Source organism: Rhinatrema bivittatum, chromosome 2 (assembly GCF_901001135.1).
Source record: "Rhinatrema bivittatum chromosome 2, aRhiBiv1.1, whole genome shotgun sequence".
Lineage (NCBI taxonomy): Eukaryota > Metazoa > Chordata > Amphibia > Gymnophiona > Rhinatrematidae > Rhinatrema > Rhinatrema bivittatum.
The window spans coordinates 762,259,645-762,278,890 of NC_042616.1; the positions used below are offsets into that span (position 1 = coordinate 762,259,645).

General features: G+C 45.9%; 1 protein-coding gene across 2 annotated transcripts in view; it reads right to left on the reverse strand.

Annotated features, from left to right (window-relative positions):
- Nucleotides 1-19,246, reverse strand: part of ANXA13 (annexin A13) — a 128,198-nt gene that overhangs the window by 53,870 nt on the left and 55,082 nt on the right. For both annotated transcript variants that reach the window (XM_029591982.1, XM_029591983.1), the window contains 2 exons: nucleotides 2,774-2,807; nucleotides 2,603-2,682 (listed from right to left, as the gene is read on the reverse strand). In XM_029591982.1, the coding sequence (XP_029447842.1) occupies nucleotides 2,603-2,682; nucleotides 2,774-2,807 (114 nt within the window). The remainder of the gene's footprint in view (nucleotides 1-2,602; nucleotides 2,683-2,773; nucleotides 2,808-19,246) is intronic.

The window sequence follows — 19,246 nt, forward strand, 5'->3', positions numbered from 1 at the left end:
ACAGCACACTAAAACCCCCTAAAACCCACCCCGACCCTTTAAATTAAATCCCCCACCCCAAATGCCTTAAATTACCTGGGGGTCCGTATCCTTAAATTACCTCCGTAGCGGCGGTCCGTAGCTAAATCGGGGGAAGGGGGAGAGCAGGAAAAGCGGCACACTAAATCGTGTAGTCTTCAGCCGGCGCCATTTTGCAAAATGGCCGCCGCAAAATGGCGGCGGCCATAGACCAAAACGATTCGACGCAGGAGGTCGTTCCGGACCCCCGCTGGACTTTTGGCAAGTCTTGTGGGAGTCAGGAGGCCCCCCCAAGCTGGCCAAAAGTTCCTGGGGGTCCAGCGGGGGTCCGGGAGCGATTTCCTGCCGCAAATCGTTTTCCGTACGGAAAATGGCGCCGGCAGGAGATCGACTGCAGGAGTCGTTCAGCGAGGGTTCCGGACCCCCGCTGAATGACCTCCTGCAGTCGATCTCCTGCCGGCACCATTTTCCGTACGGAAAACGATTCGCGGCAGGAAATCGCTCCCGGACCCCCGCTGGACCCCCAGGAACTTTTGGCCAGCTTGGGGGGGCCTCCTGACCCCCCCAAGACTTGCCAAAAGTCCAGCAGGGGTCCGGAACGACCTCCTGCGTCGAATCGTTTTGGTCTATGGCCGCCGCCATTTTGCGGTGGCCATTTTGCAAAATGGCGCCGGCTGAAGACTACACGATTTAGTGTGCCGCTTTTCCTGCTCTCCCCCTTCCCCCGATTTAGCTACGGACCGCCGCTACGGAGGTAATTTAAGGCTACAGACCCCCAGGTAATTTAAGGCATTTGGGGGGGGGTTCGGAAGGGTGGGGGATTTAATTTAAAGGGTCGGGGTGGGTTTTAGGGGGTTTTAGTGTGCCGTGTTTTAGTCTGCCGCTGGACCCCCAGGTAATTTAAGGCATTTGGGGGGGGGGGTTCGGAAGGGTGGGGGATTTAATTTAAAGGGTCGGGGTGGGTTTTAGGGGGTTTTAGTGTGCCGTGTTTTAGTCTGCCGCTGGACCCCCAGGTAATTTAAGGCATTTGGGGGGGGGGGTTCGGGAGGGTGGGGGATTTAATTTAAAGGGTCGGGGGTGGGTTTTAGGGGGTTTTAGTGTGCCGGTTTTCCTGCCCTCCCCCTTCCCCCGATTTACGATTTTTTGACGATAAATCGGGGGAATTGGTATTGTATCGTGGCCCTAACGATTTTTGACGATTTAAAATATATTGGACGATATTTTAAATCGTCAAAAAACGATTCACATCCCAAGTAGTTAATACCATAAGAAAATTGCTGGGTAGACTGGATGAACCATTTGGTCTTCTTCTTCTGTCGTCATTACTATGTTACGATGTAAGTGTTTGCTGAGGACCAAACAATAAACAAGAGGTCAACCTGCACACAATGGAGGTAATTTTCATAGGGTTTTACGCAGGTAAGCAGACTTTTGAAAATTGCTCCTTTTTCACGTGTAACTCCTTTGAAAATTACCTCCTCTACCGCCATCGGTAATGGTGTCCATCTGGGATAGGAGAAGCTGTTGCATCAGGGGATCTTCAAAACTGGTACCCGGAGCAATGCTTCCTTTAATTGCTTCTGGGGGTGCACTACTGTTTTGTACCTAATTTAGCAAATGTCTGGGGGGGGGGGGGGGGGGGGGGGGGAGTACCAGAGGAAGGAGGAGGAGAAGAGTGGTCCCTTGCTCCTCTTTGCAATCAGTCAAAGAGGGATATTTTAATGTCATGGAAAAATTAGAAAAGAAACTAGAAATTATCATGCTTAAAACAGCAATACAAAATATATTGGAAAAAGTAGACCTGGACTAATTATGAAGGGCAAATAATAATCTTATCACAACAATAATAAATAATCTTAATTAAAACACACCAACCTCATGCAGTAATGCAATGAAATGGTTAGATCCCCATAGTGTGCTTTTTAAATAACTAAACAAAATAATATCAGTTTTGTTATGACGTATCGCACCCCTTTACAGCAACCTCATTGCTCATTTTCAAGTTTTACTCTCTCTAGCCTCCATTGCTCAGTCTCACCTCCTTCCCCAGCCTCCAGTGCTCAGCCTTGCCCCTCCCCCCACCACCATGCAGATTTCTCATTGCCGTATTCTTGCTGGAATTTAGCAGAAAGCTGGACTCTTAGAGGTCTTTTTGACTCTTTTCTGTGGGCTCACCTCTGTCAGAAATGCTGGGAACAGGAGAAGAGGTGGGCTGCGTCAGCTGCCAGCAGCTTGTGAGCACGGCAGGAATGAGGTGGAGGCGCCGGCCGATGACATCCATAGAGTGCACAAACACTGGATAATAGACGTTTTTCCAGATAATAGAACACAGACCGGGCAGTGCAATTTTATTTTTACAGATAATGAGAGTTTCTGAATAATGGCTCTTTGAACAAAGGTGCTCTGCTGCATATGCTTGAAAGCAAGGCATTTTAGATATTCAGCTCTACCAAAGTCCCAAGATAAGGTACCTAGGCAGCTGTTTAAAAGTTAGATAATACAGGCTTTTCATCCGAAGAAACAGTTCTTGATTTAGACTACAAGTATGACAAATGTAAAATATTTAGCCACCAAGCTGTCGTACCTGTAGCAAGCAAACCAGTATGCCTCTGAAAGAGCCACTTGTGTCACTCTTGATATCAGACTCTAGATCTCTGTCAAACACTGTTAGAGAGGGGGAAACAAATTGTTTTAAAGTTCTGCTTACTGTTTTTGATTTAAACGAGAGATATTTATTGAGCACAGCAGTACTTACACCTGGAATATGCTTCTTTTATGGCGACAATTTGCTGAAAGACAAAAGCAAATCAGACTTAAGTATTAATGGCAGCTGAAAAATGGAATGAAGTATTTTTCCATTCGTGCAATTCAGCATGCAACAAACTGTTTGTTTTTCATCAGAAAATGTACCTTTTAGTTAGTTTATGCGGAAGAGACACTGAATTTTCTGAAAGTAGGTCAGCATGGAAAAATGGGACCGTATTTGTTATAAAGAGTTATGTTAATTATCCAGAGACTGTTCCGGAACCCCTTGAAGACATATTCTGACAACTGCACTTCCATTCCTCTCTGTTTATTTCTTGTGTGCGAGCAGACACAAACGATTGGTGGCAGGAGACGGAAGGGCCATAATGAGATTCAGAAGCTGGGGCCAACCTGCAGCCAGCGGAGAAACGTGCACAGGGAAACTCCTGGCACGCACTAGACAATATCCCAGAGCAGAGGGTAAAAAAGGTGAAAAACAGTCTTTTAATGCTAAAGGGGGGTCCCCATTCAAAAGATCTAGTCCCCTAACTTAAAGAGTTACGTACCTAGATCTTCATAAGTGAAAAGTTCAACCATGCTGCACGCCTACATTTATGTGCCTATAAAATGGGCCAGGGGTGAGGTCAGGTCAGGATAGGTTGCAGGAAGTATGTTAGGAGGTGAATCCTGATTTTCAGCACTAGGCAAATAAATAGCAGACCTAAATTTCAGGAACTTTGGTTTTAGGCCTTTAAGGGGCCCTATTTACTAAGCTGGGATAATGCACAGCAATGCTGATTTCCGCATTCATCACATATTAAAAACACATTATCTGGCAGTATTTTGAAATAACGTGCAAAATTTTACAAAAATATCACACACTTTCCTGTGCTATTTAATGGCAAACAAATCAGACACAACATGCCCATGATATTGAGTTTTGCTGCATGCAAATGTATGCAAAGTAGTTAATTACCATGCTCATGGAGTAGCATGGCTTGCAGGAAACTTTACAAACCCCACTACTCCGGGAAAACTAGCTTCATCTCCTGCCCTTGAAAAACCATGACTTCTCTTTAAATCTAGGGTAGGGATGAAGATGGGGACTTGTGAGTGTTGAATTTGGTGAACTTGGGTAGGGGCAGGGCTCAGAATGGGGTGGGGAGGAATCTAGGAGGGACAGGGGATGGTAGCGAGGGGCCAGGATTTTTTTTCTTTAATTAGCAAGCTTTGATCGTGGTGGAACTATGGAACTTGGGTACTGCAGGTTAGTAAATCACTTGTAAAATAGTGCTGTTTTACAACTGCTTAGTAACTAGGCTCTTATGATAGAAACATTTTCAGCCTAAAACATAGGCACCTAAATTCAGCTGAAATTTCCTGAAATTTAGGATCCTAAAACAGAGATGATTAGGTCTGGAACTTAGTTTCCTTTGAATATCTGCCTCAAAGTGTCCAGACAGAGGAGCATGAAAGGCTTGTTAAAGAAAAAAGGTGATCTGAGGTAGTTTTCATCTCTTTTTTGTCTGGTTGCTTTGGCTTAATCAAGGAGCATTTTATTTGAATTTTTTTCTTGCCGTACTTGACATTATCTAACAAAGTAATATGGCTGTCATGTTAGTCCTTTTGCATACACAGTACAAAATGGTTAACAAATAAAAACAGAAAATATATATGGTTAAATCTTTTTATTGGATTGTAGGGAATCCCAATCCTTGCTGACAGGACAAGCAGCTAACACGGACCCTTTGACATCAGAAAAATGGACATTGGCCTGTATGGCTATCTGCAGCCAAATGCAGATATGAGAGAGAGACTTTGTAGTTTCTGTGTCCGTGACCAGTTTGACAGATTTACAGGCCCTGACCACCTAGATGGAGCTGGTGAGACCTAGAGAAACATATGGACAATTGGTGCAATGTGAATCTGTGCAGCAAGAACACTAGGGGCCTCTTTTTATGGTCTGGAGCCAATCAGTTCACTGTCAGATGTGAACAACTGGCAGTTGTCATGTTGACCACTCCCTGAACCTGGATAAAAAGACAAAGGACTTGGAAAAGGGCACAAAAACAGCCTATCAAAACCTTAATTGTGTATTTACCCGACTATGAATGAAGTTGCTGAATTATGCATAGGTAAGCCCTTAAATGCAGTGGGGAGCAAGCACTTAGGGATGGTCAATCATTACCCATCCAGAAGAAAAAGATGACCCATCCAAGTGCTACAACCTCCCCCTGCCTTGCCTCCTTGCACCCTGGGCAGATGCAACTTGCAGAGACAAGGTCACAGTAGAGCAGTCCTGTATACTACAGGTATCCAAGACTGGTGAGCTGAACAACCCCTGTTGTTTCAGTGACAGAGATTGCCTTCTCTAGCTCCATGTTGAAGACCTGAGAAGGGCCGACACCACCAGACCAAGGACACAGAGAGTGTGAGTTGCTGCTGTTCCCGTATTGGTGAGAAACTGTGCATTCCATTTCCTGTTTAGTGACTTGTGAAGTTACGGTTTTTAGCCCTTTACATATGTAAGTCCAGGCATGAGGAAAGTGATGCTAGCATTAATTCTGTAATCTGATAAGCACCAGATGTCAGGCATGCTTTTGTAACAATTGTTTTCTTATTTTTTGTTTCCCTAATGATAAGTACTGTCTCTGTATTAATGTCCTTATGGTAGCCCCAGAATAAATACGATTTTATTCAGACAAATGCTCAGGATTACTCATTACATTTCTTGACTTACTTTCAGGAGTACTAGGTAAAAGGTATCACCTTCTGTATTTTTTGTTTTTGTTAACCTTTATTCCCCTGCATTATCTGACAAGTGTGGGAATGTTCCATGTATGCAGAATGCCTGAAATATTTCTCATACTCTTGTAACTTTGCAGACGGGATTAAACTCAGTGAACTGTCTCCTTGTTTCAAAAGTATCCAAGTGATTAGAAAGGCAACTGTAACTGAGGCTGGTTTCAGTTTTTGGCCAGAAACTCTAGATGTCACTAGTTACTTTTAAAAAGCAATTTCTTCAATAGAAAAATCAAAGACTGTCTGTTTACAATGGAGTGTTTCTCATTATTTCAGGGTTACTAATAGGCTTCTTTCCCAGAAAACAGGTCATGCTGATAAGAGCAATCTAAAGAGGCACTTATTGACTAAGCCACAGTGCTCCCTGATGGTGTGCAGTGAGCAATACATCTGTCAAAAGGAGAAAATAACTTTTCAATGAAATTTCTCCCTGATTGGGAGAGCTCGATGTATATGCACAACCCTTCCTGGTTGTCCTTCAAGTACCTGCAGAACCGGAAGGAGAGGACTCATTCCTGCAGCAAGTCCTGTGGAGAGGAGAGGGTTAAAGGGGAAGCTAGTTGAACAGCATCCATGATGGCCAGGGCAAATAGTGTGACTGATGGAGGGAGGGAGGGAGATGGAGAAGTGAGTGATCGACAGGAGAGAAGTATGGGTCTGAGTAAACACATTTTATTACATTATTTGAGATATATTTCTCATCAATCGAGCAATTATTGAAACACATGAGGCTAGTTATAAAAACACAAAAGACAGAAATAATTCTATTAAATAGGAACATTCCAATTATATTTCCAATAGCAATAATGAGTGATCAGACAAAAATAGAATTATCTGATTATGGCTGTGACCTAGGCATTGTAATTGACAGCAACTTGTCAATGAAAAAAAATATTAGCCAAAAAATATAAAAACGGCTATTTTAAGGAAAGCTAACTAAATATCTTAAAATGTTTAAAGCCCCTCCTCTCACATGATGATTTTAGAACAGTGTTACAAACTTTAACTTTTAGCGATTTTGATTATTGTAATGCACTATTTTTGGGTTTACCTACAAATACAATCTATCCACTTCAGTTATTATAAAATGAAACAGCTAGAATATTATCAGGTAATAAAAAATACAATCATATTACACCTATATTAAAGTCACTACACTGGCTACCGATCAAATTTAGGTCACAATACAAAGTACTTACCATCATTCACAACATGATTTATAATAACAACACAGAATGGCTGAATGCCTCATTACACCTATATGTTCTGACTAGGAATTGAAGATCTGCCAATAAAGGCCTACTCCTAGCTCCAACAGTGCATGGTGTGCATTTAAGCAAAGTCAGAGAAAGGACATTCTCATTTGCTGGACCAAAACTCTGGAACACAATGCCGGTTGATCTACGTGTACAGAAAGATAGCAAGCTATTTAAAAAAGAACTTAAGACATGGCTATTCAGTTTAGCATATGCTGACAAGACAAAAAGAAAATGCAGGATTGAAGAGACAACAGAAAATAATTTTTATTGTAGCTACATTGTTTTAAATGTAAATGAACCATTTTGTTTCCGAACATATTTGATTTTATGTTTTATACAATGTATTTATTGTAAACCGCCATGATTGTTAATTCCAGTGTTGTACTTTGGACATTGAGATGGCACCTCCCACAGCATGGAGCCCTGCGGGGACTTGCAGCGATAGGCTAGCTCCGAGCAGAGATGCATGCTTTCCAGCCATGGACGCCACTCCTCAAAGGCCAATTTTATAGCTAACAATTCTTTATCTCTGATATCATAATTCTTCTCAGTGGGAGAGAATCGTTGTGAGAAGAAAGAGCAGGGTTGAGGACATTGGCATCGCTGCATTGGCTCAGTACTGCTCCTACGCCGACGTCGGAGGCGTCAACCCTGATGATGAAAGAATGCTGAGTATTGGGATGATGAAGGCAAGGCTTGGTTTGGAAGGCTTCTTTGAGAGTTTGGAAGGCCGCTACAGTCTCACCAGACCATCGGGATGAATCAGCCCCTTTTCTGGTCATGGCCGTGAATGGTACTATTAGAGTAGACTAGTGCTTGATGAAGGTACGGTAATAGTTTGTGAAGCCGAGGAAATGGCGCAAAGCTTTTAAGCCCAGTGGGTTGAGGTCACTCTTGAATGCTTTTCAGCTTTTGAGGGTCCATCTGGAAGCCGTTCTTGGAAACGATGTACCCCAAAAAGGGCACAGACTCCTGGTGAAAAGCACACTTCTCGAGCTTCGCATATAGGCGATTGTCACATAGCCTTTGTAGTACCTTTATCATGTCTGCCTGGTGTGTCTGGAAGTCCTGAGAGAAAATCAGGATGTCATCTAAATATACAACCATGCACTGGTACAGTAAATCTCGCAGAATATCATTCATCATATTCTGAAACACCGCTGGTGCATTGCACAGTCCAAAGGGCATGACTAAATATTCAAAGTGTCCATCACGGCTGTTAAAAGCTGTTTTCCATTCATCCCCGTGATGGATTCGGACCAAGTTGTAGGCCCCTTTTAAGTCCAGCTTAGTAAACCAAGTTGTAGGCCCCTTTTAAGTCCAGCTTAAAAGGGCCTCGGTTATCAACGGTAGAGGGTAGCGACCCTTGATAGTGATTTCATTGAGACCTCTGTAATCAATACAAGGGTGAAGGGATCCATCTTTTTTCCCAACAAAAAAGAAACCCTGCGCCAGCCAGGGACTTAGAAGGTCTAATAAACCCTTTTTGCAGGTTTTCTTGGATATAGGCCGACATGGCCTCAGTCTCTGTTATTGAGAGGGGGTATAGCCTTCCCTTGGGAGGCTCCGAGTTAGGCTTGAGATTTATTGCACAATCAAAGGTCCTGTGTGGAGGTAATACGTCTGCTGCTTGCTTGGAGAAGACGTCCTGAAAAGACGCATATTGCGGTGGTAGACCAGGTAGTAGGTGTGTGCATTCGTTCCCTACGAATTGGGAATCCGCAATGTATAGGGCCTTATTCATTGTATTCGTGGGGAAGCGAAACGTATCGTGATTCCCCACGAATACAACGAATCTCGACGAATAATTTGGCCGCCTAAAGGACCCAATTTAAACAAACCCCCACCCTCCTGACCCCCCAAGACTGACCAAAACTCCCTGGTGGTCCAGCGGGGGGTCCAGGAGCCATCCCCTGCACTCACACCTTCAGCTGCCTGTTTCAAAATTGCACCGATAGCCTTTGACCTACTATGTCACAGGGACTACCGGTGCCATTGGTCAGCCCCTGTCACATGGCCATCAGTGCCATCTTGTGCTTGTACCATGTGACGGGGCTGACCAATGGCACATAGTAAGGGCAAAGGTTATCAGCGCCATTTTGATTACTGGCAGCCGACGGCCAGAGTGCAGGAGATCACTCTCGGACCCCCGCTGGACCACCAGGGACTTTTGGCAAGTTTTGGGGGACCCTCCTGACCCCCACAAGGCTTGCCAAAAGTCCATCAGGGGTCCGGGAGCGACATCCTGCACTCCATAGCCTTTGCCAGTATTCAAAATGGCTATCGATAGTCTTTGCCAGTATTCAAAATGGCGCCGAATGCCTTTGCCCTCACTATGTCACAGGGGCCAATGGTCGAACGCCTTTGCCCTCACTATGTCACAGGGGCTGACGGCCCCTGTGACATAGTGAGGGCAAAGGCGTTCGGCGCCATTTTGAATACTGGCAAAGGCTATGGAGTGCAGGAGGTCACTCCCGGACCCCTGCTGGACTTTTGGCAAGTCTTATGGGGGTCAGGAGGGTCCCCCAAGACTTGCCAAATGTCCCTGGTGGTCCAGCGGGGGTCCGGGAGCGATCTCCTGCACTCGGGCCGTCGACTGCCAGTAATCAAAATGGCGCCGATAGCCTTTGCCCTTACTATGTCACAGGGGCTACCAGTGCCATTGGTCAGCCCCTGTCACATGGTAGGAGCACAAGTTGGTGCCGATGACCATGTGACAGGGGCTGACCAATGGCACCATTAGCTCCTGTGACATAGTAGGTCAAAGGCTATTGGTGCCATTTTGAAACCGGCACCGAGGGTGTGAGTGTAGGGGATGGCTCCTGGACCCCCCGCTGGACCACCAGGGAGTTTTGGTAAGTCTTGGGGGGGGGAGGGGGTCAGGAGGGTGGGGGGTTGTAGTTAATTTAATTTTAGCGGGGAAACGAATAGGGAATCGACGTATAAACATATCAGGGCACCATACGGCCGAATGCAACGTATCTGCCCCTCGAAGAATCCGAAACCCGAATGCAACGTATGGTGTCCCTCTGCACATCCCTACCAGGTAGTGAGGGAGTTGTTGTCATGCAGAGCAGCGGTGAAACTTTGGCTAGACAACATTCATGGCAGCCAGGGCCCCACTCAGAAAGCTCCATGGTGGTCCAATTGAACTGAGTTGTGTGTTCCTGTAGCCATGGTAGGCCAAGTACCACAGAGTGAATGACCTTCTCCAGGAGCAGAAAGGAGAGGTTCTTAGTGTGTAAGGCCCCTGTGCGAAGGCATATGGGTTGCATGGTAAGCGAGACCTCCCCTGGAAGTGGTTCTCCATGTATAGAAGACAGCAGTAGGGGGGGTAGCTATTGGTGTAGTGGGAATTTGCAGATGGTCTGCAATTCTCTTTAGCATAAAATTTCCTCCCGTACCTAAGTCCATGAGTGCGAGTGTTGAAAATTCAAGGCCTCCAGAGATGAGAGAGATGGGGAGAGATAATGGAGGAGAAGGTGCAGTTAGACCTAGGAGAAGTCCTCCAACAGATCCTAGGTCTGGCCTTTTCCCAGACAGATAGGGCAGGTCTGGACAGCATGGCCAGATTGGCCGCAGTACATAAAGAGACCAGAGCGTATGTGAAAACATCTCTCTTTAGAGGTGAGGTGACTGCGTCCTAACTGCAAGGGTTCTTCTTCTTCTTCACTGAGCACAGAAAATTGGGCTGAAGTCGTGTGCATGGCTCGAGGGCGATTACCTCCTGTAGAGTGCTTCTTGTGACATTTTGCTTCTTGGGTCCAATCACGTATCCTGCGATCAACTCTCCCAGCTAAATCAATGAGAGATTCCAGGGTGTCTGGCAAGTCACGAGCCACCAGTTCACCTTTGCACTCACCCCTGCTCCCGGTAGCAGCCTCACCGCGTCTACCTCTCTGCCGGGGCTCCAGAGGCCCAGTCGGGGCAGGAGCCCGCCCGCTTCCCCAATTAGCGAGCCGTGCAGAGGAGGCGGAAGCAAAATATATAAATAAATATAAAAAAAACAACGAAGAAACAGAGAAGGAAGCGCCCTTCATTTCCTCCCTCGGTGAGTTTTTGCCGCGCCCCCGACAGGCACCCGGCCTATCAGAGGGCGCCATCGTGGACTTTAAATTTCAAGAAACTCCCGGCAGCGTTCCTTTGCACTCACCCCTGCTCCCGGTAGCAGCCTCACCGCGTCTACCTCTCTGCCGGGGCTTCCCCAATTAGCGAGCCGTGCAGAGGAGGCGGAAGCAAAATATATAAATAAATATAAAAAAAACAACGAAGAAACAGAGAAGGAAGCGCCCTTCATTTCCTCCCTCGGTGAGTTTTTGCCGCGCCCCCGACAGGCACCTGGCCTATCAGAGGGCGCCATCGTGGACTTTAAATTTCAAGAAACTCCCGGCGGCGTTCCTTGCACTCACCCCTGCTCCCGGTAGCAGCCTCACCGCGTCTACCTCTCTGCCGGGGCTCCAGAGGCCCAGTCGGGGCAGGAGCCCCCGCCCGCCTTCCCCAATTAGCGAGCCGTGCAGAGGAGGCGGAAGCAAAAATATATAAATAAATATAAAAAAAACAACGAAGAAACAGAGAAGGAAGCGCCCTTCATTTCCTCCCTCAGTGAGTTTTTGCCCGCGCCTCCCGACAGGCACCCGGCCTATCAGAGGGCGCCATCGTGGACTTTAAATTTCAAGAAACTACCGGCGGCGTCGCGCGCCAGGCGTCGCGCGCCCGAAGGAGCGCGACCTAAGGGGCTTGCCCCTTAGTGCGCCCCTTTGTGAGCCGCTTTGTGAGGTTAATGTGAGGATCCAACAAAAACCCATACATCCACAACTCAGACTTACCACCGCAGTGTCTCATACCATCCATCCCCAACTCACCTGCTTTCATCCAGCGCTTAGCAGCCAGCACACATCCAGCGCTCATTCTTCCAGCGCTCACTCTTCCAGCGCTCACTCATCCAGCGCTCTTCATCATCAAGTGCTCTTCTTGCGCTCACTCATCCAGCGCTCACTCATCCAGCGCTCTTCATCATCCAGTGCTCACTCATCCAGCGCTCACTCATCCAGCGCTCTTCATCATCCAGCGCTCACTCTTCCAGCGCTCACTCATCCAGCGCTCTTCATCATCAAGTGCTCTTCTTGCGCTCACTCATCCAGCGCTCACTCATCCAGCGCTCACTCATCCAGCGCTCTTCATCATCCAGCGCTCACTCTTCCAGCGCTCACTCATCCAGCGCTCTTCATCATCAAGTGCTCTTCTTGCGCTCACTCATCCAGCGCTCACTCATCCAGCGCTCTTCATCATCAAGTGCTCTTCTTGCGCTCACTCATCCAGCGCTCACTCATCCAGCGCTCTTCATCATCCAGCGCTCTTCATCATCAAGTGCTCTTCTTGCGCTCACTCATCCAGCGCTCACTCATCCAGCGCTCTTCATCATCCAGCGCTCTTCATCATCCAGCGCTGACTCATCCAGCGCTCACTCATCCAGCGCTCTTCATCATCAAGTGCTCTTCTTGCGCTCACTCATCCAGCGCTCACTCATCCAGCGCTCTTCATCATCAAGTGCTCTTCTTGCGCTCACTCATCCAGCGCTCACTCATCCAGCGCTCTTCATCATCCAGCGCTCACTCATCCAGCGCTCTTCATCATCAAGTGCTCTTCTTGCGCTCACTCATCCAGCGCTCACTCATCCAGCGCTCTTCATCATCCAGCGCTCTTCATCATCCAGCGCTGACTCATCCAGCGCTCACTCATCCAGCGCTCTTCATCATCAAGTGCTCTTCTTGCGCTCACTCATCCAGCGCTCACTCATCCAGCGCTCTTCATCATCAAGTGCTCTTCTTGCGCTCACTCATCCAGCGCTCACTCATCCAGCGCTCTTCATCATCAAGTGCTCTTCTTGCGCTCACTCATCCAGCGCTCACTCATCCAGCACTCACCATCATCAAGTGCTCTTCTTGCGCTCACTCATCCAGCGCTCACTCATCCAGCGCTCTCTCATCATCAAGCGCTTTTCCAGCATTCACTCAGAGCTCACTCATCTAGCACTCTTCCGGTGCTCACTCACCCAGCACTTTTCCAGTGCTCACTCACCCAGCGCTCATCATCATCCAGTGCTCTTCCAGCATCTACGCATTCAACGCTCACTCATCCAGTGCCTTTCCAGCGCCAACACATCTATCACTCGTCCAGCGCGCTTCATCATCCAGAGCTCTTCCAGCGCTCATCCAGAAATCCTCATCAACCCCTTCTTGGATATTACAAACTCAACCAATCTCTCCTCTAACCAACTACACAGTAACTACAAGCTTCAATGCCTCCCGGTCTCCCAATCCCAATTCTACAACATAGGCATTTTCTCACAGGAAATCCCTTAGCGATTTCCCGTCCAAATACCTATAAATCACTCATACCAATCATGATTTCCCCTCTTACACAGACTCTAGGCCTAGCTCTTTTCTCTTTGATTTTATTCAACGCCCAATCTCTTACAAAAAAAACACTAATACTCAATGACCTTCTACTGGACTCTAATCCGGACCTCTGTGCAATAACGGAAACATGGCTTAAGAATACGGACACCGCACTAATTAACCAACTCCCAACTGATACCCACGACTTCTTCTCTATTCCCAGACAGAAAAAAAGGGGTGGGGTATTCTCCTGGTAGCTAAAAAGAGCTGAGACTTACTCAATTCCCAATCTACGCTACTACCAAAATTGAAGCCGGCTTCTTCAAATCCGACCTTCTGCAAATCATTCTTGTCTATGCCCCCCCAGGACTTCTGGACTCAGACATCTCCCCCATTCTAGAATTAATAGCCACCCACCTAAACCTTGAGTCTCCAGCCATCATATTGGGAGATTTTAACTTACATGTGGATGATCCCTTGCCTTCTACTAACTGTGAATCTTTCCTAAACGCCATGACCGCCATGGGATTCAAACAGATAATCAATAACCCCACACACAGAGCAGGACACATTTTGGATCTCATCTTTGTAAACTCAGGCATCTCACACTCAGAAACCACCCATATGCAAATCAGTTCCATGGTCAGACCACGCATTAATCTCTACCACATTTTCGCTGGCACAGTCCAGTATCAAACACAATCCTCAACCTCAATTTACCTACAGAAATCTCTGTTCTTCCGATGAACTACACGAACACCTTGTTCTAGAACTCCCTCGCTTAGACATCTCTACCCCCAACTCAGCTCTCCACTCATGGTCCAACATTACAGAAACGGCAGCAAAATAAACTATGTCCTCTGGCAACAAAAAACAGAAACACAATGCCTACAAAAGACAACCCGGTTTAACCAAGAACTTCAAAAAATTCAAACACTCCCTTCGACAAAAAGAAAATAAATGGCGTAAAGCCCCTTCAACGACCTCCCTCTCAGCTTACAAACTTGCACTCCACCTATACAAGAGCGCCACATTAAAAAACAAAAAGGGACTACTACGCTCACAAAATCCATCACCCTCATTTTCGATTCAAAAGCCCTTTTTACCTACGTTTCGAATTTAACTCAAGTCAACCCACCAGACATCCCTCTCAACCAAGCGCACGAAAAAAGCAGAGGATTTGGCCAGCTTCTTCAGTAACAAAATTTCCAACCTGCAATCACAGCTGAAAACCAACATCATAGCTCCATTCAGCACATACTTTCATCCTTGCAAAGGCTCTTCTATACAAGCTTTCGATCCTATTGCAACATCAGAGACAATCTCAGTTTTGAAAAGAATGAAACCTTCCTCTCACCCATTTGACCATATCCCTTCCAAACTACTGCTACTAATTCCAGATACCATCTCTAAGGCCCTGACTGACATTATCAATTGTTCCTTAACACAAGGAATCTATCCAGATGACCTGAAAATTGCTTCCATCAAACCCCTCTTAAAAAAACCTAATTTAAATCCCAAAGACCCCTCAAACTTTCGCCCAATCTCCAACCTCCCGTTCATTGCTAAGGTAATGGAAAAATTAGTTAACGCCAGACTATCAGAATACCTTGAAGACCACAATATATTACTCCCACCTCAATATGGCTTCCGTAAATCTTTAAGCACGGAATCACTTCTCATATCACTAACAGATTACATCATCATGGGCCTGGACAAAGGTCATGCCTACCTGCTGATACTCCTCGACCTATCTGCCGCCTTTGATACTGTTAACCACGCACTCCTCATAAAGCAACTAGCGAACATCGGAATAACAGGTGCCGCACTGGCCTGGTTCAAATCATTCTTGGGAAACAGAGGATATAAAGTCAAAATACATAACAAAGAATCTCAGTTTTATCCTTCCACGCTAGGAGTTCCTCAGGGCTCCTCCCTTTCTCCCACGCTCTTTAACATTTACCTCCTCCCTTTATGTCAACTATTAACTAATCTGAACCTCAAATATTATCTATACGCAGATGACGTTCAGATTATCATCCCTTTCAAAGAATCCCTTACAAGAACCATAAAAGTCTGGGAAGATTGCCTCCTAAAAATTGACAACCTCCTATCCAGTCTAAATCTAATCTTGAATACTTCTAAAACCGAACTTCTCATAATTTCGCCTGAAAACAGTAACCTCGCCTCAAATCCACCAACCGGCTTTCAAACATCACAAGTGAGAGACTTAGGAGCCATCATTGATAATCGGCTAAATCTAAAATCTTTTGTAATCAAACTACTAAAGACTGCTTTCATAAACTGCATGTCTTAAAAAGAATTAAACCACTTTTCCACTCCCACGACTACAGGACAGTCTTGCAATCAATAATCTTTTCTAAATTAGATTATTGCAATTCCATTCTTTTGGGTTCTACCGGCTTCTCACACTAAACCCCTTCAGATGGTTCAGAACACTGCGGCAAAGAATATTGACAAACACAAGAAGAAGAGAACACATACTACTCCGATTCTCAAAGACTTGCATTGGCTGCCAGTTCATTACAGAATCTATATAAGTCTATTACCACCATTTACAAAGCTTTCAATCAACTCTCTCCGCTTAACCTCCAAATCCATTTAAAAAACATACTTCCGCCAGACCAATCCGAGAGTCCTACAGAGATTCACTACAGGTTCCCCCTGCTAAAACCTTTCACCACACGACTCTTAGAGACAGGGCATTCTCTACAGCAGGACCTACCTTGTGGAACTCCATCCCTCCAGACCTGAGACAGGAACCCTGCCTTCCAACTTTTAGAAAAAGACTAAAGACCTGGTTATTTATGAAAGCCTTTCCAGACAACAATCAAACCCAAAATCAATATAATTAACTCAGAACACCCTTCAGGATAATCAACAGTTTTGACAATCCCATCAATGGTACAATCCCTTTTAAACTGGCAGGCTTTCCCAGTTATTCTTCACTGTTAAATTACTATCTCCTTTTCTTCTGTTCCAAGTTGAAATATGTCCCTGTTTTATTGTAACTGCAATTTTCCCTTCTTTTAGCACTTGTTAATGTTTTTTATCACTTTATTGTTGTTCACTCCTTGTTATTTGTAAACCGGCATGATGCGATTCCCTTCGCGAATGCCGGTATAGAAAAGACTCAAATAAATAAAATAAATAAATAAATAAATATGGGTGTTGAGGCCCTCTAAAAATATAGCACGTAGACATCCCAAGTCCCAATGGAGCTCAGATGCTAGTGTCTTGAATTCAATAACATAGTCTGGTAAAGGCTTACTTCCTTGTTGAAGGTGAAGAAGAGTAGACCCTGCGATGGACTGACGTACTGGATCATCAAATACTGATTTGAACAGGTTCAAAAAGTCAGTCAGATCATTTAAAACAGGGGTTGCTGGGTTCCCAGAGAGGTGAAGCCCAGGCCAGGGCTCTTCCATTGAGTAGCGACAGGATATAGGTAGTTTTGGAAACAGCATTGGGAAAATAGTTCGGTTGCAATGAGAAGTGCACAGCACTGATTAATAAAACCCCTGCACATCTGGGCATCACCAGAGAAGAGTGTAGGAGCTGGAAGCATTACAGTGGTGTGAACTGCAACCACTTGAGGAGAAGAATCTTTCTCTGGAACCATTGGCGTATTCAGTCGGGCATTTAAATGGTTGAAAACAGTGCTAGTGTCTCCAGAGATTTCTGTTGCTCTGTAATCTGCTGGGCCAGGCCAGGAATGGCCTGTAAGGCTGCGAGCTGAGCTGGGTTCATGGAGTTAGCAATCTGTTGTACTTTGGACATTGAGGCGTGAGCCCTTGGTCACTGCAAGAGATGGCACCTCCTACAGCGCAGAGCCCTGTGGGGACTTGCAGCGATAGGCTAGCTCCGAGCAGACATGGACACAGAGAAAGTTAGTTTTTATTATATTGCAATTTAGATCGTAACCCGGGGAACAGGTAATAATCACAGCCAGAAGAGGAGATGTCTGATGACAATGTTCCGTCTGAAGGCTGCAGAGTGGAAAAGGCAGTCCCACAGTCTCACCAGGTCCCGAGAGGGAGATGGATCCGGTAGTGGTCCGCGAAGCGGAGTAGGCCGAGAACCCAGGCCTAGATGGAAAGGCCAGTGAGAGTAGATCCGGTAGTGGTCCGTGGTGCGGGGTAGGCCGAGTATCTATGAACAGAGAGATGAGACAATGCAGAAACAGAACTGGAGCGGTAGTACTCACTCTGATACTGGCAGTTGTAGTAGGAGAGAACCCTCGAGGAGCGGAGGTCCGGGATGAAATAAGGCCCCCCAGGAGCATCCTTGTTGGTAGCAGATAACCCCAGAGGATATAGAGGAGCGAGGCAAGGCCCCTGAGGAGCGGGTACCTAAGTCGTCCTGGAGCGAGAGTACACAGAGCGGAAGCGTCTGGTAACATAGAGAGATCAGCATGGAGGATTCCTTGCTAACTCGTATTAGGAATTGTGAATGGAATTTAAATACCAGAGCTTGTGACGTCATGTGGTGGGGACGCCCCCGAGGTTCCCGCCATGACGCACGTAAAGGACGGGGCTGCACTCACACGCGTGCCCTAGGTGACTCCGGGAGAAAGATGGCGAACGCAATCGCCCATGCCGGACCGGGGACGCCGAAGGGGTCAGCGTGGAGAAGCGGAGGCAGCCATCTTCCCAAAAGGAACTGAGTCAGGCAGAAAAAAGGTGGGTGATAGAGGGCGCAGCCGTCTGCGACCGATGGGCGCAACATCCAGAATTAAATATGCAAATGTTTAAGATGGGCCCCTGTGGAGTTCACATACTCTGGAATATAGCAATCTTGCCCAGGGACTATTATCTTTAAGTCATTTGTTTATAAGATGATAATATTCACCATTTGTCTCAGAGATACTGTATCATGTCTTCTCTGTTGGTATATGAAAAAAAAAATATTCCTCTGTTAAAATAATCAGTGAATACAAAACTACACAACCTGAATGATAGAGAGTTGCAAACCACAAGGCCATATAACACTCATCCTACAAAAACTACACTGGTAACCAATCTCCTCTAGAACCAAATTCAGAACTCTAGCATTGATCTAAGAGGAAATGGGCCAAGTCACTTGAGAAAGGGGATGGCCTTCTGCATGCCTTCCAGACCTTTGATATCTTCACTTGGCACCTCTTTAATCACTCTATCAACAAAAGGATATCAACAGCCCATCGACGAACTTTCTCGGGAGCATCACCTGTCATCTGGAACTCTCTCCAAAGAAGAGCTTCTTCAAACACAAGCTTACTCCCACTTCAGGAAGAAAGTAAAAACCTGGCTTTTCCACCAGACCTTTAATGCCAAACTCATAACTACTTCCACCCTGGAAAGCAGATAAAAACTGGCTTTCCTCCATTCCTAAAAATGACTAACAAACTGTGTAACACCGTTTCTGAGCTCCTTAAAGTGACTATGAGAAACTGGCCAGCACCATTTAGGAGTACCTGTAACTTGCTGCGACAATCTATCACTTTCCTGTGATGATGTGGTTTTTTTTTCTCACTTCAGGTTTAGTCTTTGATGTCCACTTTTTTAGACTGGACCTGTTAAGCTGCTAAACTTACCACTCTAGTGATTGCTATAATGCTTTCTAACATGTTGTTGCTCGAATGCGTTCTATCCTGCCTTGGGATAGAGTGTTGAACAGTGAGAGTAATTTTCAAAAGCATTTACAAGCATAAATTGTTTTTTTTAAAATCAACTGGTGGGTATGTGCACGTAAAAGTCCAAGCAGAAGGGATTTGATGTGTACTTTTATGTAAACGAAACGAAGGCGTTCTCAGGGGTAGACTTGGGACGGGGAAAACCATTTATGTGCATACTATCGATTTTTCACAAGTAGGCGTGTCAATGTATGCATACCCATTTATACCTGCTCCCAAAAGACGTGTATGTGCCATGCCATGCCAGGTTCCCTGTACACCCGCTGATTTTCAAAGCGGATGTACACACACATATGTCTGTTTTGAAATGTAGGGCTGAAGTCCATGTG